The sequence below is a fragment of the Crotalus tigris genome, unplaced genomic scaffold (assembly GCF_016545835.1).
Source record: "Crotalus tigris isolate CLP2741 ecotype Arizona unplaced genomic scaffold, ASM1654583v1 scf7180000017576.4783729, whole genome shotgun sequence".
Classification (NCBI taxonomy): Eukaryota; Metazoa; Chordata; class Lepidosauria; order Squamata; family Viperidae; genus Crotalus; species Crotalus tigris.
Genome location: NW_024096487.1, coordinates 4,206,281 through 4,233,142, shown reverse-complemented (window position 1 = coordinate 4,233,142; position 26,862 = coordinate 4,206,281). Strand labels below are relative to the sequence as shown.

General features: G+C 41.9%; 2 protein-coding genes across 42 annotated transcripts in view; one reads left to right on the top strand and one right to left on the bottom strand.

Annotated features, from left to right (window-relative positions):
• LOC120315382 (putative glycine-rich cell wall structural protein 1) overlaps nucleotides 1-2,836 on the bottom strand; it is a 52,326-nt gene extending 49,490 nt beyond the window's left edge. For 7 of the 40 annotated variants that reach the window (XM_039359685.1, XM_039359718.1, XM_039359797.1 and 4 more), the window contains exons 1-2: nucleotides 2,667-2,822; nucleotides 1,398-1,415 (exon numbers count right to left, since the gene is read on the bottom strand). In XM_039359685.1, coding sequence (XP_039215619.1) covers nucleotides 1,398-1,415; nucleotides 2,667-2,717 — 69 coding nt within the window. In that variant the 5' untranslated portion in view covers nucleotides 2,718-2,822. Of the gene's footprint in view, nucleotides 1-1,397; nucleotides 1,416-2,666 lie in introns of all 40 variants that reach the window. The other 33 variants (XM_039359751.1, XM_039359785.1, XM_039359857.1 and 30 more) reach the window with 17 other exon arrangements.
• Nucleotides 2,837-11,479: 8,643 nt separating this feature from the next.
• Nucleotides 11,480-21,828, top strand: LOC120315632 (sperm protamine P1-like). 2 transcript variants are annotated; one of them, XM_039360325.1, is made up of 8 exons: nucleotides 11,480-11,586; nucleotides 13,535-13,588; nucleotides 15,453-15,485; nucleotides 16,152-16,202; nucleotides 16,956-16,979; nucleotides 18,174-18,314; nucleotides 18,687-18,731; nucleotides 21,643-21,828. In XM_039360325.1, the coding sequence occupies exons 1-7, from the start codon at nucleotides 11,533-11,535 to the stop codon at nucleotides 18,720-18,722; spliced, it is 393 nt and encodes a 130-aa protein (XP_039216259.1). In that variant the 5' UTR covers nucleotides 11,480-11,532; the 3' UTR covers nucleotides 18,723-18,731; nucleotides 21,643-21,828. The 2 variants fall into 2 exon arrangements, with proteins under 2 accessions (XP_039216259.1, XP_039216267.1); XM_039360333.1 differs by lacking the exon at nucleotides 16,152-16,202.
• The last annotated feature ends 5,034 nt before the right edge of the window (nucleotides 21,829-26,862 follow it).

Genomic DNA, 26,862 nt, shown 5'->3' with positions numbered 1-26,862 from the left:
TCACTTTTTTATCGCAATCTTTAAGCAAAGCTTCCCCCATTGACTTTGCTTGTTGTATGCTGGCTGGCACATTGCAAGTCAGGATCACATGACCACGGGACACTGCAGCCGTGATAAATGGGAGTCAGTTGCCAAGCACCTAAATCCCAGTAACAGTCCAACTATCATAAATTTGAGGATAGGTCATAGGTCACGTTATTCAGCATTGTCCTAACCTGGACCCATGCCATGCAGGGTTTTAAAGGTAATAACCAACTCCTTGCATTGCAACAGGAAGCAAACCAGCAGCCAGTGAAGTCCCAGATATTGAAGCTCCATGCACCCAAAGCCATTTGGTTATGCCAAGGTTCAGCCAAATCCAGTTGTTCCCCCCATCCAGGACCCCACAGCCTCCAGGCACAGTGAGAGGGCAGCGGAAGCATCACTTGGATCACCAAAAGTAGAGATATAAAGTTGAATATAATCAGCGTACTGATGACCCATCAACACTCAACCCATGGTGGGAAATGACCTCCCTCAGCAGTTTTATGTAGATGTTAAAAAGGAGTGGAGAGAGTACTGAGCTATGTGGCATGCCACAAAAGAACAGTTGTGTGCTGGACCTCTCACTCCCTATCAGCACTGATTTGGATCAGCCTTGGAGAAAGGAACCAAGCCAGTGCAATACTGTGCTGCCCAGTCCCAAACCCTGAGGCTGGCCCAAAAGGATACCAAGGTTAATGTTATTAAAGGCTGACGAGAGGTTAAGGAGAACAAGGATGGTTGCCCTATCCCAATCCTGCTCTCACCATAGATCTGCTTTTTCTTTTCCTGAGCCTGAATCTTGACTGGAAGGGATCTAGATATTCTCCAAGATCCTCTGGAGATGCCAATCAATCATCTTTTTTACCATTTTCCTTAGAAAGGGAAGATCGGAAACTGGATGGAAATTATCCAGGCAGGTGGGATCAAATGATGTTTTTCTAAGAAGGGAGCAAACCAGGGCCTCCTTAAAAGGCCCCAGAAATGTCCCCTCCTTCAGTGAAGAATTTATCTCTGCTTCAATCATCCTGTTCATAACAGTGCAATGTTCACAACCAGGCAGGTCAATGATATAATTGACAGGTGGATGCACTAATAGCATTAAAGATCCTGTCCACTTCATTGGGTCCAACAGGACTGTTCCCAAATAACTGGGCAAGATCTTCCCCCGGGCATCTCACACGGACCTGCACCATGCTTGGGTTTCCAACTGGGAACGTATACTAGCAACTTTGCCCCTCAAGTAGAAGCATGCTCTGGGTACTTTAGATATACTTTTGGTGTATATCTAAAGATATACACCAAAAGATAAAAGGGGAGCTTGTTCAAATGGAAGAGCACTCAGAATAGCACAAAATTTCAAAAAGGCTACTTACCAGTCCACCTTCATCATCCTAAAAGGGAAACAAAATATAACTATTGTTGTAAAATTCATGTCTTTTCTAACCACACCATCACTACCATCTTTAGTGTAACATATATGAATTCCTTCATTGTCCGGATATAGAATGTGTTCTTTCACACAACATGCAGTAATAGGGACCAAAGAGATGCAAATATATTAAATGTTTTGAGATTTTCTTTTCTCTCCCTTTTCAATGTTGTTCCATATTTTCACAACAACAGTGCAATGTTCATAACTTTGAGGATAGGTCATAGGTCACTTTTTCAGCACTGTTGTAGCTTCAAACTATCATTAAACAAATGGTCATAAATGTGTCAAACAGATGTCAAGGTATAGATGGATAGAATATCTCTCTCCTCTAACAACTTGAGATTTCTCTTTTCTGTGCAAGTGAAATGATCAGCCTATTATTGGCCAGGTATCAATGAAAACTAAGATAACTCCTTCTTTCCCCCAAGTCTCCTTCAGCTTCTTTCTTTTTTTAAAAAAAAATGGGCCAAACCAATTAATTTTGGATATGAAGCACTGGGGAAAATGAATCTGGTAGCTATTGAGAATTTGCCACATGCTACTCCTAACTCCACCTGTACCAATTAGTCCACTGCAGAATAAAAACCACAAGAAGGTATCTAGCCTCCTCCAATACTTCAGCCCTTCTTCTAAGCATTGCCTCAAAGTTTTTGTTGAAGTAACCAGGTAAATATATAAAGTTTTGGGTGATTCCAATAAGTCTTCATACAATAGGTGAATTAAATATCAAATATTAAGCTTCCTCAGATGTTTACATGTCATAAAAGCATATATATCATGCATCTTAGGTGCCAGTGAACCTGTGAATTTTCCTCTAACCATTAGTTTTATTCCCCTCAAACTCTTCTCACACTTTTCATACTTACTAATATTTTTAACACCCCCCCCCCAAAAAAAAAACATTTAGCCTTCTTTATTGGACCAACTCAGTAGGTCCAGCAAGAGGTTATTTCTGACTCTAGTGCTAAAGGGAATGCTGAGAAAGCCAAGGCAGAGAACAGGGTGCCAACCTGAACTCAGAACCACTGATACAGTTGAATTCCCAATGATTAAATAATTAAGTACTCAAAGCCCTCTGTCTGATTTTGGAATCCCTTCATGAAGAAATGCATTAATTAAAGAACGAGGACGAGCTCAACAAAATGCTTCCTTATTTCATCTGCAGGCACCCAACTGAAAGGCTCTTGCAACCCACAAAATGTAGCCTTACCTGCTGGGCAGAAAGTGTAAAAGTCAACGCAAAGATTAAAAGGAGAAGCATCTTCTTGCAGCTCTTCAGCTCTTCTGGTCCTTGGTTTTCTGCTAAGTGACTTTACTCAGCTCCACTGCCACATTTTAATACCTCAATCTGCAGGCTTTGTTGCCCAAACCCAATTCCTCTATTGTTTCTTGATTTACAAGGAAATGTTAGGCTTCCATTGCATCATGCACAATTATTCCATCATCCATGATCAAACTGAAGCTAAAGGGCAGAGGTTGTGTAAAGGTCTAACATCGTAGAAGAACTACGCAAATGGGCCTCTTTCTCTAAGGTCTACCAGAGCTGAGCTTTCATACATCCAGATGACCACTTTAATGGCAGCACAGAATTAACAAGAGAATAACATGAGTTGAAAGGGACCTTGGAGGTCTTGTAGTCCAACGCCCTGCTCAGGCAGGAGCCCCTGTGCCATTTCAGAATTGGAATTGCTCCAGAGAGCGTCCAATCTTTAAATTAGATCTTTAAGTATTCTGTATTTTAGAGTAGGCATTCTTGCTGCTGGCAACATAAACAGAGAGTCCTCTCTCTTCCTTTAATTGACGCCTGAAAACATGCCTCTTTCATTGTCCATTTGCAGGGTAAAATCTTCTCCAGCAGCTGCTCGCTTTTCAGACTTCTTTTTTTTAAAAAAAACCCTTCCTCTTCATTTTTGCACTGATATTATTTGTTGGTTTGTTTAGATTGGTAATTTACTTGTTGATTGTTTCATTTCTTAATTATTTTACCTGTCAGATTTAGGTCCAAGGTATCTAACAGATCCTATTATTTTTCCATACAAAATTCTGCTGAGCGATTGAGCCAAAGCCACTGATGGAAACTACATGGTTAAAAGTGCCCCATAACCTATAGCTGTCTGACCCTAGTCCAACATTTAACATCTCGCCCTATTATTTTTATAAGATTGTTTTTATTGGATCTTGAGTGTAGTACTGGTTCTGAGGAGAATGAGATAGAAATAATTAACCAGCATGGAATTGTGGTTGATCATTTTAATTAAATGTTTTGCCCCACTGAGATGACTCTATGCTTAGAAAGCATTGGAGGAGAATCAGCTTCTTCAAGCGGTAAATTCAGTACAAAAAAAGAAAGAAAAATATGCCAGGCATATCTAATCTTTCTATCTGTATCTTCTGGCTAGGAATCAGAAGAAAATGTTCCCTCAGAATTATCTACAGAAAATGATAAGAATAAGAATAGTTACATTGATCACCAGCAGGCACATCATGACCAGATTCATCCTATTTTTGATTCTTCACACATATGGTAGCCAGATATTATTTCATGGGGTTGAAACCTGAATTAGGAATTGATCCCATGCACAACTGCATTTTAGACCACTATATACCATACATTAATACCACTTTACAAGGCCTTGGTAAGGCCACACTTGGAATACTGCATCCAGTTTTGGTCACCACGATGTAAAAAAGATGTTGAGACTCTAGAAAGAGTACAGAGAAGAGCAACAAAGATGATTAGGAAACTGGAGGCTAAAACTAGTGCTTTTTTTCTAAAAAAAAAAAAAAAGTACCGGAACTCACACATATCATACAACCTGCCTTGCTTATCCTACATGGTTCCATCCAAAAAAGGTGCCGGAACTCTGTTCTGGGTGTTCTATGAGAAAAAAATAATAGTTTAATAATAATAATAATAGTTTCTAGTTTAACAAAGAGAAGGACGAGGGGGGACATGATAGCAGTGTTCCAATATACTCAGGAGCTGCCCCAAAGAAGAGGGAGTTCAGCTATTCTCCAAAGTGCCTGAAGGCAGGACAGGAAGCAATGGATGGAAAGTAATCAAGGAGAGAAGCAACCTAGAACTATGGAAAACTTCCTGACAGTTAGAACAATTAACCAGTGGAGCAACCTGCCTCCAGAAGCTGTGAATGCTCCATCACTGGAAGTTTTTAAGAAGAGACTGGACAGCCATTTGTCTGAAATGGTATAGGGTTTCCTGCCTGAGCAGGGGGTTGGACTAGATAACCTCCAAGGTCCCTTCCAACTGTATTATTATTATTGTTATTATTATTGTTGTTGTTGTTGTTATATTTTATATCTCTATATACATAAAACAGGATAGTCAGGCAAACAGGAACATCATGAGGTAAATTAAAGAGCACACAGGGCCTATAGAAGGAAAAGGCGGGAAAAAAGGGAAACTCCTCCTCCACACCCACAGCAACCAATCACAGTGCAGATTGCCTCACCCAGGAGCCAGCGCTCTTCAACCCATCAACCTTTTTGAATATCATCTGGCTCCTATATCTGAAAAGTCCAAAATAGGATGAAGCCAATCGCATAGTCAGTCCTCCTAGTAGTTAAGGTAACAAAAACAGGATATGCAATGTCTAAAAATAAAGAAACAGAGAAATCCTTCTCCCTCTAAGAGTCAGGATGGAAGTCATATAAAACACATACATAGGGAGCATGGCTTAATGCAATTTTTGTGTTTTTCTGCTCTTAGAGTTCAAGGGAAGATGGACTGTGTATACAATGCTGATAAAGAATAAGAAGGGTTTCCACTACTTCAGTTAAACTCCTGATGCCTTCCGGGACTTAGCATTTTGCATAGCGGAGAGCAAATTTATAGCTCACAGTTGATTGTTACTAGTAGGTCCTTGAGCTTCTCTGAGTCTGCTTTTCTTCTTGAAAATGTTGCATTACCAGGATAGTTCACCCAGAGCCAAGCATACCGTTTTCTCAGCAAGGATATTGAAGTGGCTTGTCATTGCCTTTTTCCAAAATGTGCGCAAATATTATTGTTTGACCTGCAAGGTAATCCAGACAAATTACACAACCAGGAGTACTAATTCCATCTTATTGTCAAGTTACATTAACAGAATCTGGCAAAACTGAGATTACCCCCCCCCCTTTTTTTTTTCCCTTTCCTTTTACTCTTGGGGAAACTAGGGAGGGTGCCTTCTCAAGTGCTTCCAGTAACTTTCTTTCTACTGTGGGCTGAGACATCTTTTAATGCCAGTTTCCAATCTGCAGCTCTCCCAAGGTCTTTCCCTCATACCATTAACATAAAATGAATTATCCTTTTTTAAAATTGGGAAGCAAGAAAGAAGGTGGATGCAAAAGATATTTTTGGAAGAAAGACATTTGTATTTTTTGTTTAAATGCAGCAAATACCAAACAAAAGGTAAAAGATAAAGACTTCCCCTGTCCACTCTAGGAGATGGTATTTTAAAAGTTCGCAGGTTGGAGGCATTAAAAGGAGATGCATGGTGTAACAACAAGCCTTCTTTATTGTTCCCTTCCACAACCAAGAACAACCAAAACGACATGCAGGCCTTTTATAGTGTCCAAGACCCGGACAACGTCAACCAATGATTGCAGGGGCTGTTTCCCACCTTACGCATGTGCACAAGGCTTGAGACAGCCAGTCTGGTCCCAGGCAGCTTTTGGTCTGCCCAGGACCCTTTGCAACATTTCTGAGCCTGCTGAATGCTTCAGCAGGCTCAGGACATAACACCCCTCCCCCCTGGATGAAACAATAATATCTTACTATGTAGCAGCACAGGTACATGCATTCAATGGATTGGATGTTATTGTGAAGCACAATATGCCTGCACACAGGCAGGGCACTCTACTTTTATAATTATCAAAGAAAAAAAACACAACAAAATAATATGCTGGGAAAATATCCCTTTACTGAGTGTTTATTCTGCATTTGTTTAAGGACTAGTAAGGTTCCCTTGACTTCACAGAAACCTCACATAATCCCCAAGATGTTTGGGTGGGCCCTTGGCCCGCTGTGACTTTCTGATGGCCGGTGAATGTGCTTGGCCTTCCAGATCTTCTGCCAGGCTAGGCAGACCAGGATTTTGATGTCCCAAAGACTATGGTGCCCCACCCAGCTGCTGACTGGCTGGATCCTCTGAATCCAAGCCAGGTTTCCTTGGGGGGTGGAATTCCCCAAGTCCAGTGATGGGGTGAAATTCCCCAAATCTACAATGGACTCCTCTTGGGAGCACTATCCCTCGAGCCCAAGACCAGCAGCTGGAGTGGCCTGAGTGACTGATGTGCCCCAGTACCCCATTGACCCCGTATGCATGCCGGAGGGGCCAGAGTCAGGAGCCACCTCCATGGCAAACCCCCTTTCTGGAGACTCCCTCATTGGAGCACTTGCTGAAGCCTGGGATGACCCCCATTCTGGAGCAATAGCTGAATCTTGTGAATGCTCCTGTTCTGCCATGCGTGTGAAAACCCACTGAATCCTGTGAATGCTCCTGTTCTGTGCTGCAGCATGTGAAAACCTGTTGGAGCTGGAAGACTGTGGTCCAGAATAAAGATTATGGTCCTCCCCCCCCCTGAGAGCAGAGCCAGGAGCGGAAACATTGCTGGGTAGCCTCCAGCGCAGTTGGTCTATGTGCCGTCGGATGACATGCCCATCGTCCAAGGCCACTTTGTATGACAGCGGCCCAAAGACCTTGCATACTACTGCTGTGACCCAGAGATGTCCAGGACCATAGTTCCTTGCCCAGACCGGATTGCCCACCTGTAGTCTCTTAGGTGCCTGCGACTGTGAGACCTGTGAAGCCAGACCCAGTAATACCACAGAGCGTGCACTCCATTACACTTTGGAAGATGCAAGGGGCTACATTAACCCCAAGCTGCAGTCTTTTGACCTTAAAGGCTCCCCTGTGAGTTACGATTGTTTGAGCCTCAGCTGTTGCCTCATCAACAGGGAACTGTTGGTAGGCTTGTGCCAAATCAAGCTTTGCAAAAATTCGCCCACCCCCCTTGAGGGAGGCCAGAATATGGCTCACCACAGGCACTGGATATGCATGCTGCTGCAGTGCTTTGTTCAGTGTACATTTATAGTCCATGCAAATTCGGACCTCCATTAGCCTTTAGAGACATTACAATGGGGGTTTCCCATAGACTAGAGTCCACAGGTTCTAAGATGCCCTGCTGGAGCAGCTTGTCCACCCTGTATCAGTTTTGCTTTTGAGAGCAAAAGGCACCCTTCTAGGCTTAATCCTAATAGGTGTGATAGCTGGGTCTAAGCGTAGGGCAATGGGAGGCCCCTTTGATAAACATATAGCAAACTCCTTGCAGACTTCTGCAAGGCCTAATGTTTGCAGGCTGTGAAGCCCAGTCACTTGGATCCCAAAGGCCTCAAACCAATCGAGTCCAATGAGACCCGTGCAATCACCCCCAACTACCACCACATCTAGTAGGCCTTCAAAAGCATTACGCTACACCTTGAGCATAGCCTCCCCCTTCACACTGATTCTGGAATTCTGGAAGTCAGTGAGAATTAAGATTGATGGCCTGAGTTTGACTTGAAGGCCACTACTGCTGCAAATCCTTTTGAAGGTGTCATGTGAAATGATCGATAGAGCAGACCCTATGTCCAACTCCATTGACAAGGGAACCCCTTGCAGCTTCACGTCAATGCAAAGCTTTTTCTTAAAGGGCTTGTGTTTCCCTGTTCTCAAAATGCTTCTGCACGACATGTAGAAACCCACCCTGTGTTGGCTGGGGACCCTGGTACCTTTCTGAAGCAATTCTTCCCGAGGTTGAAACTTCTGGTGACCCAAACAGATGGAGGCAATGTGGCCTTGCCTGCCACATGACCGGCAAATGGCAGAGAGGAATCTGCAGTCAGCTCGCTTGTGACGTCCTCCAGACCCAAAACACTGAGGAGATGTCTGGATGCTCCTTCGGCCTTCTCTCTGCTGGCTGGTGCAGCCTGTCCACCTCCACTTCAGGATCCTGTTCTGGATCTTCTTGAGCGACCTCTTGATGGATGGTCACGGTGGCTGGAGGAGTTCTGGTGAGCTGCAAAGCCTTCACAATGCCGCCCACTGCTTCTTCAGCTGCAACCTCTCTCAAGACATCTTGGAACAAAACATCTTCCTTGGCGAAGATCTTCTGCTGCAGCTCACGACTCCTTAGGCCGCAAACGAAATGATCCCACAGCCTCTCTTCCAGGTCCTTGAATTCACAAGGCCTCACTGCTTGCCTTAAAGCAGCAATAAAGTCCACAGCACATTGCCAAGCAATTACAGAAATTTTAGGGTGGAAATGTTCTTTCAGCATCTTCTTCAAGTCTGCATAAGACACTGACTTCAAAAGTGCCGGGGCCACCAGATTCTCTGCTATGTCAAATGTTTCCTGCCCACAGACACATAGCAGGGTAGCCGCTTTAAGGCCGTCTTCTCTTATCTGATTGACCCTGAAATAGTTTTCCACCCATGCCACATACAAATTCCAGTGCTCCGGGTGGGCAATCTTAAACTCTGACAAGCGGCCAATCATAGACATCTTCTGTAACCATCGTTAACCTCTTCGCTGCAAACCTGTTATCTGGGGAAGGGGTCCCTTAGCCGAGGTCACCTTCAGTGATGCTGTACTGGCAGGCAGAGTCGCTGTGCTGGGCGCCAAACTTCCCAGGACTTCTTGGCAAGTCCTCTTTTCTTCGTTGTTAATTGTGGCTTACAGCGATCCCACCTTCGTCGACACTGTTAAGTTCGCAGGTTGGAGGCATTAAGAGGAGATTCATGGTGTAACAACAAGCCTTCTTTATTGTTCCCTTCCACAACCAACAACAACCAAAACACCGTGCAGGCCTTTTATACTGTTCAACCAATGATTGCAGAGGCTGTTTCCCGCATTGCACATGCGTGCAAGGCTGGAGACAGCCAGTCTGGTCCCGGGCAGCTTTTGGTCTGCCCGGGACCCTTTGCAACATTTCTGAGCCTGCTGAATGCTTCATCTCTGTTTCCTAGCTGAGAGAGACAGTGTTGTCTTAAGACATTTCCATGGTAATGTGGCCAGCATGACTATAGGCAAAGATGCACAGAATGTGCTGCTGTCTTCCCTCCAAATAGGTACCTACCAGTGTGTATTAACTTACATTTGCATGCTTTCAGACTGCTAGGTTGGAAGGAGCTGTGGGAAGAACAAGGTACTTGGGTCTGAAACTGTTTGTTGACAAACCCAGCATCTTAACCACTAGGCCACTAAGGAATTATTAATAAGTATATCCACTGTGTTTATGACTAGTACAGACTTTATTACAGGAAGTAATCTTACTCATTCTGCTTCATCTTGGTTCATTTTAAGTATTTTCTGGGATTTTCAAATGCTATTTTATCATATGACAGCACCCAGCAATTTAAACCACTACCTATCCCGTTCAGTTGTTGAACGGGACCTCACAGTTCTGCTCTGCACCTTAGAAAACAGCAGCTTGTTCCTGCCTTGGAAATATAAAGCAGCATGAAAGAAAGTTGTCATTTATGTCCTTACATAGAAAATTGACACGCAAAAAATTTTGGATGCTAGTGCTCAATTGTTTCCTTGCCACCTGAAGATTTTTCCTCAAATATGTCACTTATTATAAGAAAAATTGTGGTCATATTTATTAACAATAAAATGGAGAGGCTTTCTCAGAGAAGCTGATATAAACCAGAGAAGGTGTGAAGAAAAGTCTCAGAATGAACAAAATGGGCAAGACAGAAGGACAAACAGCCTGTGCTAACTGTTCAGCTACTGACCCCCAAATCTTGGAATTTTTGTTACCTAGTATGATAATGAAATCTCTGCAACCCCAAAACCAAGCTAGGAGGACTCTACTAATGGAACCTGCACCCTGAGCTTCATGTATTTGCTATCATCAGCAAAGTCAAATTTGCCAGAAAGTTTTGTGTACACTTTTTCTTTTTGCTAGAAGGTAGGAAATAGTTAAAACATGAAAGAGAATATTAATTATCAAAATGTTAATTTGTAATATCGACAGGTGCCTGTATTATCACATCCTTATTTCCCTAATTCTGTTTCATTCTGTTCCCTATATGGACAAGATCTAATCTAATCTAGGTTCCCCTGGAAGGATATTTCTTCCAAAAGGAGAGGAATTTTACAGCTCTTTATTTGTCCTTATAGTATGTCAAAACCCTGATTGTTTGATTCATCAATCTTTTCCAAATAGTGTTATGTAAGATGTTGTTCTTTCCATCATAAGCTTTTTTATAATTCTTTGTCAGAGGTTAGGTCACTTTTGCAAACAAGAAGATAATCCCTATTGAAACACTTCCAAGAGTACCAAATGACCTTTTCGTGGAAATCAGTGTGGTGGCCTTAATTGATTGGCTTGATAAAATCTAAGGAGGCGACATAAAAGATTATATCTAGTACTGACAACATCATCAAGATAACCCTGCGAGTCCCATGAACTGTTTATAGCTGATATAATCTTTGCCAATACCGCACATACAGTTCCCAGAATGGCACTAAACCAGAATCGGCAAAAATAAATAATAATAATAACAAAAATTGCACATAAATGTGGCCAAAAAACCTGGATAAGTGAAAGGAAAAGAAAGATTTCAGGTCTTGGGGCACCTCTTTAAAATTTATTACTTGGAACTGACAAGATGTAATTTTGGTACTCAACCTGCTTTGTTATCTCTTTCTGACACTAGCAAATCAAAACCCATCAAGACCCAAAGCATCCACGTCATTATTATCAGCAGCTCTCTCAGCCTGCAGATTGCATACTGCAATGTAAATTAGGTTAAGAACAATGTGTAAATTCTGGAGGTCTAGAAATTTTCTTGATTGTTCAAAGTCTCCCTTATCTAGTGGTGACCTGGACTGGCCTGATGGTGAGGGTGACCATATCTGATGACCTTTACTTATCAAAAAGTCTTTTATTCAACCACTTCCTCCTTTGACAGTAGGGCCATTGGTTTGGACTCACTGAAGCATACCAGGTGAAGTATAAATGACTTAAAAGCCAGTGTCATCAGGACAACTTCATTACTTGGAAGAGCAAAGAGTAGAAGAGAGGCAAGATGTTCCATCCATTGGTTGCTTGTTTTTTTGTGGTGGCATTCGGACAATTTCTGGTAAGAGGGGATCAGTTTAGAGTGTTGGGCTTAATGACTTACATAAACAACCTTGAAATCATCTCTCCTTATTTTCTCGCCCAGCTTTCCTTCTTTCATTCTTTGGATGAGATACTGTCATCATTTCAGTACCAATGTAACTGCCATGTTTTCCCACTATATTTGCACATTGCTCCTATCTGCAATTATCTGCAAGAGTGGGAGAAGTAGGGGTGGAGAAATGTCAGCTTGATGTCCAGACACACCAGGTCAGTCTTTCCAAGAGAAGTGTAAAGTTACATTATAGATACCAGGGAAATATAAATTGCTAGTGTCTTCGTTTGGGCATCTCTTAGAATAAAAAAGGGCTCACCTTTTAAATGCGAAAACACCCACTCCCAGTTGTTCAAGATACACTTTTTCTGTTTTTGTTACAATCATTTTTGAATTTTTATTTAATGAATTAACAATTAATTGGTTTAGATCTGTTTTCAGCACTGAAAATAAATGGGTATGCCTAAACATGAAAATGAGTACCATAGCCTTTTTTTTTTTTTTTACATTTCTCCTTCCCATTCTATTTGTCTTTCTCCTGTTTGCTATTTTGCTAATTATCATGATAACGTTTTTCTTTCGGGAGGTCCAGGCCAAGTTGAAGATAAGCACTCCATGTTTCCAACATTTGCATGCCATATCTGGCATCCATAAGACTGATATCTCTTTGCGGAACCATGGTTTTGCTAGTGTCCCTTTTTAAATTAATTACAACAAGGTTTGAAACATAATGATGATGGTTATCTATCCATATAATGGCAGAACCAAGTTCTCAATTCTAATCTAATATTTAAAAAAATAACCAGAAGCAGCAGTTACCAATATGACTGATGGTACATTAATACCAAGATAATAAAATAAAACATATTTATAAGGACCACAAATCATGGTTAGATATGTTTCCTTCCTTCTTTCCTTCTTTCCTTCCTTCCTTCCTCTCTCATCTCTCTCATCTCTCTCTCTCGCTCTCTCCCGCTCTCTGTCCCTCTCCTTCTATCTAATCTGTCCTTCCTTCCTTCCTTCCTTCCTTCCTTCCTTCCTTGCTTCCTTCCTTCCTTCCTTCCTTCCTTCCTTCCTTCCTTCCTTCCTTCCTATATTTCTATATATAGGCACCATGGCAAAGATACTTCTTGTGTTCCAATTCATGTCCAGGAGAAAGAAATTAGCCTAGGTGTTCATGCACAGTGTATCTCTTTACCAGAGAGAAAAGATCTGCAATTTCTTTAGCTGATTTTTTTTAGTCCAGAATTTGGCCCTTTTAGCAACTTTTCCCCCCAAGAAGTTTATTATGTCACTTGTGATGTCCAGTTCTCAGTCAGTCCCTTTCACTGAGAAATGGCAAACATGGGCACCATTTCTAAGTCTATTGTATTTTTATTGTAAACCACCCAGAAGTGAGATGGTTAGTGCAGAAATGTGATAAAACAAATAAAGCTCTCAATACTTGTTACACCTCAGAATCAAGGAACATTCTGCCCTGATTCTGAGGTGCCTTTTGCAAATCATCAATGTTTTGCTTTTATTCTCGAAAAGCGAATTTTAATTATCCTCCAAATCCTCCGGATATGGTCCAATATTGCAGTATCTGAATGTTCCAAAAAGACTCACCCAGAGAAATCCATGCTTTTTGCACACAGGACACACAGGAAAATCCAGGCCATGAGGTGGAACTTAAAACAATAATGTTTCGTTAATTTTATTTTCTTTAATTTAGATACCATCATCATCATCATAATTGCTATTTCTCTTAGGAACTTGCTGAATGTTAGAAAGGGTTGTCTCTTGCCCATATCCCTCCTTCCCTCCATTTCCCTCCTTCCCTCCATTCTGTGCTTAATCTTTGGCCAAATGGGATAGATTGCCAAATATTGCTCTTTACTTCATATCACATTTTCGGTTTTGCATTCTTCCCCAGGCTGCTGTTGAGGAGGTTTCTGACTTGCTAGATTCAGCAAAAAAGGACCTTAAGGTGAGTGTCAGAAAATATTATACTAATATTTTAGTACAATATTATACTAACTTCCCTTAATGCAGTGGTTCTCAACCTGTGGGTCGGGACCCCATTTGGGGTCGAACGACCATTTCACGGGGGTCGCCAAACAACGCAGTCCGCCATTTTTTCCCCCTTTTCCTTAGCTGTGCTACTCCCTTTTATTCTATTGGCTTTTGAAAGCCAATAGAATAGACTCTCTTGAATAGAGTCTAATTCTATTGGCTTTCAAAAGCAACAGGAATTGTCCAGGCTGTCTCTGCCCTGCTGAGCCTGCCAAAAGTCCCATTCTGCAAACGGTGCTGCACCAGTTGAGTAGTCCTCAACTTATGACCGGTTGAGTAGTCCTCGACTTATGACTGGTTGAGTAGTCCTCGACTTATGACCGGTTGGGGGTTGCCACATTAAAAAGGTTGAGAACCACTGCCTTAATGGAAGTCCTATAATTGGACACACACTGAGGACTATTTTTTTCAGACAGCTTCTGGGGCCAGACACACACTAGAAGGCTGATATTTACCCTTTGGCCTGCTCTGCAGGGCAACCTGTCCACTTCCCACAATTCCTGAGATATAACTTGCTGCGTAGCTTGGTGGGAATCTCAAGAGGGTTGATCAAAATGTTTTATTGTCCTATGGAACACCTTATCAACACCTCCTGCTTCTTTTTTAGTCTATCAGAACCAACTGAAAAAGTTTAGAGTATAATGAGAAGTCAGGAAAGCACTAGCACTAGCCCTTAGACTTATATGCCGCTTCACAGTACTCTACAGCCCTCTCTAAGAAGTTTACAGAGTCAGCCTATGGCCCCCAACAATCTGGGTCCTCATTCTACCAACCTCGGAAGGATGGAAGGCTTAGTCAATCTTGAGCTGGTCAGGATCGAACTCCAGCCAGTGGGCAGAGTCAGCCTGCAATAGCAATAGCACTTAGACATATATAATGCTTCCCAGTGCTTTGCAGGCCCCTCTAAGTGATATACAGAGTCAGCACATTGCCCCCAACAATCTGGATCCTCATTTTACCTACCTCAGAAGGATGGAAGGCTGAGTCAACCTTGAGCCAGTGAGAATCAAACTGCAGAACTGCTGGCAGCAGAAATAGCCTGCAGTACTGCTTTCTAACCACTGTGCCACCACACCCCCCCCCAAAGGTGGTTCTATAATGAAAGACAGAAATTTAACAAGCACCTTCCATCTACCTTTTATCTAAAGTAAATTCAAGACCTCACTGCTAAGAATGACTCGCACTTTCACATACAACTTGGCAATAACAGGGAGTGGGGTGGATGAAATGCAGGGGTGGGAAAATGGTATTCAAGCATCCGTTGGCTTCTGTGAGGCATTGCTGTCATCCCAAGGACACACATTGCAGATGTCCCGGTGTGGCTGGCTGTTTCCCATAACAAAATGAACAGAAGAGATTGGTGGACGTTTTGGACTGTGGGTGGCCCACAGGGAAAAGGGGAAATTACCTACGCTTGCTTTTGCAAGGGAAACTCAGAGCTGGTTTTGCTTCTTCTGTGCCAAAGTACTTTATTCATGATTCTTGGTAGAATAATGTCCCAGGAGTTCCTTTTTCTGGATTCCCCAACTGGACAATTGACACTCACTCAGCTCGTGAGAATTTCTCCTGGAATCCTTCTCCCTTTGAAAGAATTTGGAAAAAGAAACAATCTTGCTTTCAACCAAACTGATAGAGGGAAAACTAGAGCAAACTTCCTGCAAGGCATTTACAAAAACTATTTAACTCTCGGCAACTAACAGCAAAACTTTTCCGTGTTTCCATGATTAGTAGGGGAAAGCAGAATGTTTTAACTCTTCTTTTTATTATTCTTTCTTCAGGAAAAACATGAACTTGTGGAGAAAAAAGGAGCTGTGAGTATGTTGGAAGGATGCTACATTGGCAAATGACATAGAAGGATAGCTCTATCATTAGATAAAGGGAGACAGGAGGGAGAATGATGGCAGGTTTTTAAGCTTCTTATCCAGTAAGCCATCCTTTTCCTACTTGATGCTCTGCTGGGAATGCAAGTCTCCAAAATTCAACCTGGCATGGCTTATTTGAAGTCATTAGATAGTGATCAGCTATTCCCAATCTGCTTAACCTCCGAATGTGTTGGATGGGCTAAGTTCATTGTAGAGCAGTGGTTCTCAACCTGTGGGTTGGGACCCCATTTGGGGTCAAACGACCATTTCACGGGGGTCGCCAAACAACGCAGTCCGCCATTTTTTCCCCCTTTCCTTAGCTGTGCTACTCCCTTTTATTCTATTGGCTTTTGAAAGCCAATAGAATAGACTCTCTTGAATAGAGTCTAATTCTATTGGCTTTCAAAAGCCAATAGGAATTGTCCAGGCTGTCTCTGCCCTGCTGAGCCCGCCAAAAGTCCCATTCTGCAAACGGTGCTGCACCAGTTAAGTAGTCCTCGACTTATAACCGGTTGGGTGGTTGCGGCATTAAAAAGGTTGAGAACCACTGTTGTAGAGGCAGATGGGACTTGTAGTTTATCACTTGTAGTTGATTCCCCCTCCCCCTTTCTACAGGAACTCCAAGAGGTTGCTAGCCCGCATCTTCTAGCATTAAATAATCGTCTGGTGAGTGTCAAAAAATATATACTCATATCTCTTTAAGTTCTATAATTGAGTATAAACCAAGGAGTATTACTCTGAGGTAGCTTTTGGGACCACCACTTCCAGAGAGATGCTAACAGGACTCGTATTTATCTTTTGATCTGTTCTGCAAGGCAACCCACCCACTTCCCTCAATGCCTAGGATGTAACATGCTGCAAAGCATGGTGGGAATCTCAGGATGACTGATCAAAGTATTTATTGACTTCTGCAACACTTTATCAATGCCTTCCTGCTCCTCCTTCCTTCCTAGGAAGTCTGGACTATAATGAGAAGTCAGGGAGGCCCCCACAAGGATGATTGTATAATAAGAGGCAGAAAGTTAACAACCACCATTTCATCACCTTTCATCTAAAGCAGGGGTCTCCGAACTTGACAACTGTAGGACTTGTGGACTTCAACTCCCACAATTCCTCAGCATGGCTGTCCACAAATCTTAAAGTTGCCAAGTTTGGAGAGTCTTGATCTACAGGAAATTCAAGACCTCACTCAATTCATGACAATTTCTCCAGAAATCTCTTTTCCTTTGAAAGAACTTGGAAAAAGAAACAAACTTCCTTTGTACCAAAACACTAGTGGAAAAGAAGGACAATTTTCCTGCAAGGCCTTTAAAAAAACTGATGAACTCCCAGCAACCAGCAACAAAACTCTTCTGTTTCCAGGATTAGTAAGGAAAACCAGAATGTATTAACTGTTCTTTTATTATTTTTTTTATTCAGAAACATATGGTGAAAAGAGCTGCTGTAAGTATGCTGGAAAATGTTACATTGGCAAATGATAAACATGTTTACCCCTGTCATTAGGTAAAATGCGTCAATCGTCTCAGCCAGGAGAAGGAGAAAGATGGCACAATTCTGATGTTCTCCCCCATTAAGCCATCCTTCTCCTACTTGATGCTTTCCAACCAGACTGGGAATACAAGTCTCCAAAATTCCATCTGTCGTGGCTTATTTAGAGTCATTAGATAGTGAAAACCAGCCATTCCCAGTCTGCTTATCTACCAGTATGCTGAGTTCACTGTGGAGTGAACCAAGTGATGTAGTTTACCACAACTGAAAAATGGTAAGTTGGAGAAGTCCCAGAAGTGCTTTTTCAAAAGAAAACTGGACTTTCCTGGCTCTTCAGTTCTTAGATAAAAGGCAAAATGTTTTCGAGGAGGAAAAAAAAAACTAAGAAAGTCCATTTGCCTTTTGAAAAATAACACTTTTGGAACCACCGTGACCTTGAGGATTGAGAATATCCACAGATATTAAGTTGAAAAAGGTTCACATGACTCTAAAACAGAAGTGCTTAATTAGATCCCAATCCTACCCCCTAAGATTCTTGGTGATCCCAGAGCTCTCCAGAATTACTTGCTTTATTTGGTAATTTTTACTATAGAGGAGGAAGTGATCAAACCCCCTGATTAGAGAGCAATGACATTGATTCTATTTATTTTTAATCACCTACGGTATACATGTAAATAAAATGGTTCTTGTTGTGTTTGCAGGTTAGAGACACTAAGAGGCAATGCATGGTGTAACAAACAAGCTTCTTTTATTGTTCTCTTCTTACAACCAGCAGCAGCAAAATGGCACGCAGGCCTTTTATAGTGTCCTAGACCCGGACAGTATCAGCCAATAAAAATCCGGCTGTTTTTGCGCCCTGCGCATGTGGGCAAGGCTGGAGACAGCCAGTCTGGTCCCAGGCAGCTTTTGGTCTGCCCGGGACCATTTGCAACATTTCTGAGCCTGCTGAATGCTTCAGCAGGTTCAGGACACAACAGTTCTGCTTTGTTGCCTTGGTCCAACTACCCGTTTCTCTTTCAAATGTATTCCTTGGTGCATGCGTGCAAGGCCAAATGTGGCTTTTTCCCCCGAGGAAAAAAGATTGCCTTTTTATTTCAAACAAGTGCAAATCTCATTGCAAATGAATACTCTTCCCTGTTTGTTTTTTAGGACGAGGAAATGGGACAAGGACAAAACGAGCAGGAAGCAGGAAGAGGAAAAGGAAAGGGGAAAGGAAGAGGAAAGGGGAAAGGAAGAGGAAAAGGAAAGGGGAGAGGGAAAGGAAAAAAAGGGAAAGGAAATGACGCTCAGGTAAGAAAAGGGATTAAGTCCAAAAATTATCCATTTATCTATCATTCCGGTATCTTCTACCTTTGATCCTCTGCTGTGCCACAAAAACCCAGAACCAATGTTTAAAACAAACTCCCAAATGTAGCCTATGCTTTAAATGCAGCCACTAACTGACCAGGTTAAATATGTTGAGCAAACCCAGTTGGACAGCAAGCTGCTGGTACAGTTTATTGCATTCCCCTCCCCCTGTTTGACATTATGCTTCTTTGCGGGCATTGTAATTCTAAGCTTGTCTAGCAGGCATGACTGAACTGCTATTACATAGTTAGGGAAAGCCAGGTTTGTCTGATCATAGGCAAGTCTCAGGATGGACTAATGCCTGTATTTTTCTAGGGTCAAGAAATGCAACAGCCTGATTCCCAAGAGTAAGCGCTTCGGGTAAGTTTTCTAATGCAATATCTGTTTCCAAACATTCATGTGCAAGCAACATCTGGTTTTCTCACTGAAGGTCAAGTCTGAATTCCAGTCCCCAATTTCCAGGATGTTGATTTGCAGACCTGTCACACCATGGGGGGTGCTGGGTAAATTACGTCCCATGTATAATAACATTGTCTTCATCCAAATAATATGAATTGCATAAGCGATGAAATTGTGACACACAAGAATTCTTTTTTATTATTATTTATTTATAACAACAACAACAACAACAACAACAACAACAACAACAATAATAATAATAATAATAATAATAATAATAATAATAATAATAAAGTTGGAAGGGACCTTGGAGGTCTTCTAGTCCAACCCCCTGCTCAGGCAGGAAACCCTATACCATTTCAGACAAATGGCTGTTCAATCTCTCCTTCAAAATCTCCAGTGATGGAGCATTCACCACTTCTGGAGGCAGGTTGTTCCACTGGTTAATTGTTCTAACTATCAGGAAGTTTCTCCTTAGTTCTAGGTTGCTTCTCTCCTTGATTAGTTTCCATCCATTGCTTCTTGTCCTGCCTTCAGGCGCCTTGGAAAATAGCTTGACTCCCGCTTCTTTGGGGCAGCCCCTGAGATATTGGAAGGCTGCTATCATGTCCCCCCTCGTCCTTCTCTTCCTTAAACTAGATATATCCAATTCCAGCAACTGTTCCTTATATGTTTTAGCCTCCAGTCCCCTGATCATCTTTGTTTATCAAATTTATACACCAGCCATCTTACTGCAGGCAGTCCTCGACTTACCACAGTTTGCTAGTGGCCGTTCAAATGGCACTGCAAAAAAGTGACTTATGACCGTTTTTCACACTTACGACTATTGCAGCATCCTTATGCTCATGCGATCAAAATTCAGATGCTTGGCAACTATTTCATATTTATAATGGTTACAGTGTCCTGGGGTCATGTGATCCCCTTTTGTGACCTTCCGACAAGCAAAGACAATGGGAAAGGGATTCACTTAACAACTGTGGGCAGAAAGGTCTTAAAATGAGGCAAAACTAACTTAGCAAATATCTCCCTTAGCAAATAAAATTGTGGTTGTGGTTGCAAGTTGAGGATTACCTATATTTAAGTGACTCTGAGCAATTTACAAATAAAAAACATAAAATCCACACAAAAGATATCATTCTGATATCGTTGTTTCTTCTACCAGATGCCTATGAATGTTGGCATCTGGTTTAAAGGAATAATTTACCAAGTTTCTGTTAATGATGTTAACAGATTAATGATGTTATTGATTTTTCCTGGTGGCTTTGCTTTTTATAAGCTTCTATTTCCACAAAGCTTTGGGCATAATTTTTTCCCTTTTCTCCCCATTTAGTTGGGATGACTCCAAAATACCAACCATTTTCAAGGCTAATCACCGGCATACCACATTCCCTCAAAACTAGGCAAAAATTAGGTAGAAATATGAAGAAACCTCTGTTGTCCCAAAACTGGGTCTTAGCCTCGTATCGAAGCCAATTGATCACCAAACCCAAGATATGGAAAAAGACTTTTATTTTGGTACCAAGATGAAAGTAGCCTTGGCTTTGAAAGCTACCAAGGCCCTGATTACAGTTTAACAGCAGTTTTTATAATCAAAAGTCATTCACATACACCCCTGTGCCCTCCCCTAATAATACATGCATAACATATAATATTGATTGGTTACCTGGATTTCAGCCCCCTCAAGCTTTCTCGCTTGCTATGCCAAATAGCTAAATGTCACACCACCTATTGCCCACCTCAGGTCACAGGTATCTTGCAAAGCTTCTAGTTTCCTGTGCCAGCTATGTGGTTTTGGGTTTTCTTGCAAGTGAGCTAGCTATTCATGGACCCAACATCCTGGCTAAGTGGTTGAATCTCTCTTAGTAATAAGTAATAATAATACAGTTGGAAGGGACCTTGGAAGTCATCTAGTCCAAACCCCTGCTCAGGGAGAAAACCCTATACCAATTCAGACAAATGGCTTTCCAGTCTCTTCTTTAAAACTTCCAGTGTTGGAGCATTCACAACTTCTGGAGGCAGGTTGCTCCACTGATTAATTGTTCTAACTGTCAGGAAGTTTCTTGCTTCATTGTCCCTGCAGCCTCCCCCCCACCCACACACACACACCCGCAGCCCCCCTTGCAATGTTATCAAGTAGCAAGCTTGCGCTGCAAATCTCTTAGTGAGCAGAAGAAAAAAGTTGTTAAAGAAAAAGTTGTTTAAGAGCAGGGCTTTTTTTGTCATAGAATGCCCAGAATGAAGTTTCAGCCACCTTTTTTGGATGGAACCTTGTAGAGTAGGCAAGGCGGGTTCTATGACATGTGTGAGTTTCAGCACCTTTTTTTTTTTTTTTTACAAAAAAAGCACAGTTTAAGAGTAAATATTTCTCTCAGAATTCATCTTTCTCGCTGACATATTCATCACACCCACACCGGAATCCTATCGCCACATATGGCCCATCTTCTGGGCCTCATCTGCACGTATATTCTTTCATCTGACCCTTCTTACAATCCACCCCTCTCCATTGTTCCCTCCTGCCAAAGTCCCACTGAACCTTGACACTCATATAGCACCAAAACTTTATGAATGGAGAAGAACATTTCTATAGCGAGCCCAGCCACCGAATTCCTTTGATGTCTGAGGTGGATATTTGGGGGTTTCCCAGAAATAGAGTCAGGGGCCACTTGTGCGCTGAGCTTGCCCCATGCTTTCGTGGCACTAAAATGTTTCAAACTGCAAACAGAATCTTTAGAAAATAAGTAAACTAGCTGAGGAATTGTGGGCTCATGAAAAAGGGCCTTCAGCTCTTTTGGAATCCTGAGCCAGGCCTGGACTAAATTTGCCCCCTTTTATTGGCTGTGCCCTCAGTCATCTGATCCTTCTGCTCTTCCAGGTGTTGCCAGTGTGGGAAGGAAGACCGAGCTGCTAGACAAAGTCCTCCTCTCCTCCAAATTAGAAGCAAGAACTCACCTGGTGAAATGCATCAAAAAATAGGGGTGGTGGTGGGTGTAGTGACTGTTTATTTTCTGTCTGCTGGGTTTGGGGAGCTTTCAATGACAATAAAGTCAGAGTAGCATCCGTTCTTGTCCTTCTCTGATTTTCAAGGCATAAAAATGATCAAGACTCAGTCGCATCAAATGCCTACATGACCAGCCTTCTCTGTCTTGTAAGCCTAGCATCAGCCTTGGGGTTTATGATATGATATTAATAATAATAATTAATAATAATAATAATAAGAAGAAGAAGAAGATTGCACAGACTGACTACAAGCAGCGGCATGACAAAGTAGCAACAATGGTGCATTGGAAGATCTGCAAAAAATATCATTTGCCTGTAAGCAAAAACTGGTGGGATCATAAAATAGAGAAAGTCATAGAAAATGATAAAATTAAACTGCTCTGGGACTTCAGAATTCAAACAGACAAGCACCTGCAACATAACACCCCAGACTTAACAATTGTCGATAAGAAAGACAAAAAAGTCTGGATAGTGGACGTGGCAGTGCCTGGAGACAGCAGAATAGACGAGAAAGAACTGGAGAAGATAACAAAATACAAAGACCTACAAATAGAAATAGAAAGACTGTGGCAAAAGCAAGCAAGGGTAGTACCAATAGTAATAGGCTCCTTGGGTGCAATCCCAAAACAAATGGAGCACCATTTGAACACCATTGGCATTGACAAATTCACTATTAGTCAATTGCAAAAGGCAGCCTTACTAGGAACTGCTTCCATCCTACGACGATATCTTTAATACCATCAAACATCCACATCTGCCTATCCCAGGTCCTGGGTAAGGACTCGATAAGTAGACAAAATGCCAAATCCAGTCTGAACATCTGGCTGACTGTGCGATGATCCATAATAATAAAAATTACTTCCTTACTGACACAATTCACCACCACAAAGAAATATCCTCATGCTCGTGTCATCTGTCACATTCCCCATGTGCACATCCATGGTCAATGTCTGAATTCCCCCTTCTGCTGCTCAGTCCCCAGGACGAAGTTTCAACCCAATGTAGTGCTAAATCTATTTGTAAGGGGTTTGCTTGCTTGTTTGTTTGTTTGTTTATATATTTATTACATATATTTGCTGCCCCTCTTACATCAAAGCAAGTCTGGGCAGCTCTCAACATCAAAAAAGCAATTTAATCATAAAGGCTAAATATTTATAAAAACAATAAAAATAGGATTACAACCAAAAGTAAAGCTACAATTAAAAGATGGGGAAGAAGCAGGGTGTGTGAGGGAAGAAGGGATTATTCTTTAATTCATCAACCACCTCCAGGGTGATGCTCTGACATTGGGAGGATCTGCAGCTAACAGAGCCAGATCTTCAGGCCCTTATGGAAGATGAGGAGAGCGGGAGCCAATCTCACCTCCGGGGATAAGATCTTCCAAAGGGTAGGAGCCACAGCAGAGAAATTCATTCTCCTGGGTCTGGCCAACTGAGATTCCTTGACTGATGGGTTCTGCAGCATGCCTGTTCTGCTGGCATGGATGGGGCAGGCCAATCCCAGTGGACTGAGAGAGTTCATTAATTAACCTGGACCCATGCCATGCAGGTTTTTAAAAGTAAAAACCAACTCCTCCGAGGGCAAGATCTTCCCCCAGGCATCTCGCATGGACTGCACCATGCTTGGGTTTCCAACTGGGAACAAATACTAGCAACCTTATCCATCAGGTAGGAGTACGCTCTGGGGACTTTAGATATACTTCTGGCGTAGGTGGAAAAAGATAAAAGGGTGCTTGTTCAGATGGAAGAGCATTCAGAATAGCACAAAATTAAAAAAGGCTGCTTACCAAATGGTCAAATGGTATGATGCATGGAAATTATGATGTATGAAAATGAGGTTCAATCCTGTCTTCTGAGAGACAAGGGGCATCAGGGCATCCTTTAAATATTCCTAACAATAACCACATTCCTGTTGGAATTACTCCTGGAATTTCAGGCGATGCTTCAGAGGAGTGAGTCTCAGGAGGGTGGCTGTGGTTACATACAAAAGGAATAACAGAAAAGACTTCAAAGAAATGAGAGACATTAAATGAATATTGACTTACTGATACAAGGTTCTGAACTTCACCAAGATGGTTCTGCGAGAAGGATAAAAAACAAATTCCTGATTTTGCCTAGCTTTGTTACGCTGTGTGGAGCCTCTCATACCTTATTATTATGATTCATTTCATATTTTCAGTTCTTTCAATTGTATATTTGAATACTGTATTCAATCCAGGGCTTTTTGTAGTGGATGGTCATCCCATCTCAGTCATACACGGCAGACTTGCAAATAAAAAGGAAATGCTCCAAAATAAAATCCCAAATTTGGATTCTGCTACTCCTGGAATACAAATCCAGTTTTGGTCTCTACATTACAAAAAAGATGTTAAGACTTTAGGAAAAATGCAGAGAAGAGCAACTAAGATGATCAAAGGCCTGGAGACTAAAACATATGAAGAACGGCTGCAGGACTTGGCTTTGGCCAATATCGTTCCATATTCTTAAAACCACAATATGTTTCGTGACTCACTTTTTTATCGCAATCATTAAGCAAAACTTCCCCCATTGACTTTTCTTTTTGTAGGCTGGCTGGGCACATTGCAAGTCAGGATCACATGACCGTGGGACACTGCAGCCATGATAAATGTGAGACAGTTGCCAAGCACCTAAATCCCAGTCACAGTGCAACTATCATAACTTTGAGGATAGGTCATAGGTCACGTTATTCAGCATTGTCCTAACCTGGACCCATGCCATGCAGAGTTTTAAAGGTAATAACCAACTCCTTGCATTGCAACAGGAAGCAAACCAGCAGCCAGTGAAGTCCCAGATATTGAAGCTTCATGCACCCAAAGCCATTTGGTCATGCCAAGGTTCAGCCAAAACCAGTTGTTCCCCCCTCCAGGACCCCACAGCCTCCAGGCACAGTGAGAGGGCAGCGCAAGCATCACTTGGATCCCCAGGGGTGGAGATATAAAGTTGAATATAATCAGCATACTGATGACCCATCAACACTCAACCCATGGTGGCAAATAACCTCCCCCAGCAGCTTTATATAGATGTTAAAAAGGAGTGGAGAGAGTACTGAGCTCTGTGGCATGCCACAAAGGAGCAGTTGTGTGTTGGACCTCTCACTCCCTATCAGCACTGATTTGGATCAGCCTTGGAGAAAGGAGCCAAGCCAGTGCAATACTGTGCTGCCCAGCCCCAAACCCTGAGGCTGGCCCAAAAGGATAATAAGGTTGATGTTATTAAAGGCTGACGAGAGGTTAAGGAGAACAACAGTGATTGCACCGACCCAATCCTGCTCTCACCATAGATCTGCTTTTTCTTTCCCTGAACCTGAATCTTGACTGGAAGGGATCTAGATAATCTCCAAGATCCTCTGGAGATGCTAATCAATCAACTCTTTTACCACCTTCCTTAGAAAGGGAAGATGGGAAACTGGATGGAAATTATCCAGGCAGGTGGGATCAAGTGATATTTTTCTAAGAAGGGAGCGAACCAAGGCCTCCTTAAAAGGCCCCAGAAATGTCCCCTCCTGCAGTGAAGAATTTATCTCTGCTTCAATCCACCTGACAGTCATCATCCTGGGGGCTTTCACAACCAGCCGGGTCAATGATCTAATTGACAGGTGGATGCACTAATAGCATTAAAGACCCTATCCACTTCCTTGGGTCCAACAGGATCAAACTGTTCCCAGATAACTGGACAAGATCTTCCCCTGGGCATCTCACATGGACCTGCACCATGCTTGGGTTTCCAACTGGGAACAAATACTAGCAATGTTGTCCCTCAGGTAGGAGTATGCTCTGGGTACTTTAGATATACTTTTGGTGTAGGTGGGAAAGGATAAAAGGGGTGCTTGTTCAGATGGAAGAGCATTCAGAATAGCACAAAATTTAAAAAAGGCTACTTACCAGTACAGGTCGACCACACTAAAAAGGAAACAAAAGATAACTATTGTTGTAAAATTCATGACTTCTCCAACCACACCATCACTACCATCTTTAGTGTAACATGTATGAATTCCTTCATTGTCCAGATATAGAATGTGGTCTTTCACACACCGTGCAGTAATAGGGACCAAAAAGATGCATATATATTAAATCTTTTGAGAGATTGTTTTTTCTTTCCCTTTTCAATATTGTTCCATATTCTCACAACCACAATGTGGACCTTGTTTTGTGACTCACTTTTTTATCACAATCATGAAACAAAATGCTAGACACTACCTATTTCTTGTTTACAACACAGTTTTTTCATCAGTCCCAAGAAAGTTCCACATCCATATGCAATCTGATTTGGGTATCTCTCAGGATACAGGTAAACCCCCAAGTGACCCAAATGTGTCTCAGAGAGCTAATAGCTAGATGACTCAAAGAACATAAATCCTTCCATTCCCCACTATTCAGTTAGAACTGGAGAAGCTTCTTGGGTGAGAAATGAAATGTTTTCAAGGGAAAAAAAACAAAAATTCAGTTGCCTTTTGGAAAAGCATATTTGGGACAACCATTTTCTGGATGATTGGGAATCTCCACAGGCAATTGTGAAAATGAAAACTGAGAATATTTCAGCTGATCACTGAACTTTCACAGTTTTTATGGTAATTTGGTTAAAAATTCAAGAGAGAGTTTATCTGAAGTTCAGCTTATCCATAAGCCTATAGAGCAATACTAAAAAGAATAATAGGCTATTGTACATTGCTACTGTAATCAATGCTAGTATATTATACCAAGAAATGGGGATGAGGTCCTTGTGAAATCCAGCCTATTATAAAACAAATAGGAGTCTTGAAATCCACAGGAGATATGATTGCAAATGGTATGATTCATGAAAATTATGATTTATGAAAATGAAGTTTCAACCCTGTCCTCTGGGGAGACAAGGGGCATCAGTGCATCCTGAGGCTACAAAAAAGATGATAAGCATGTTATAGTATCATCACATAAATTCCCATCAACATTTCTTACAATATCCAAATTCCTACTAGAATATCAGGAGATGTTTCTGGGTGTGAGTTTCAAGAGAGTGGCTGCGCCTACATACAGGAACGACAGTGAAGAAGGCGTAAAGAGCATGAGAACTATTACATGCATATTGTCCATAGCTCT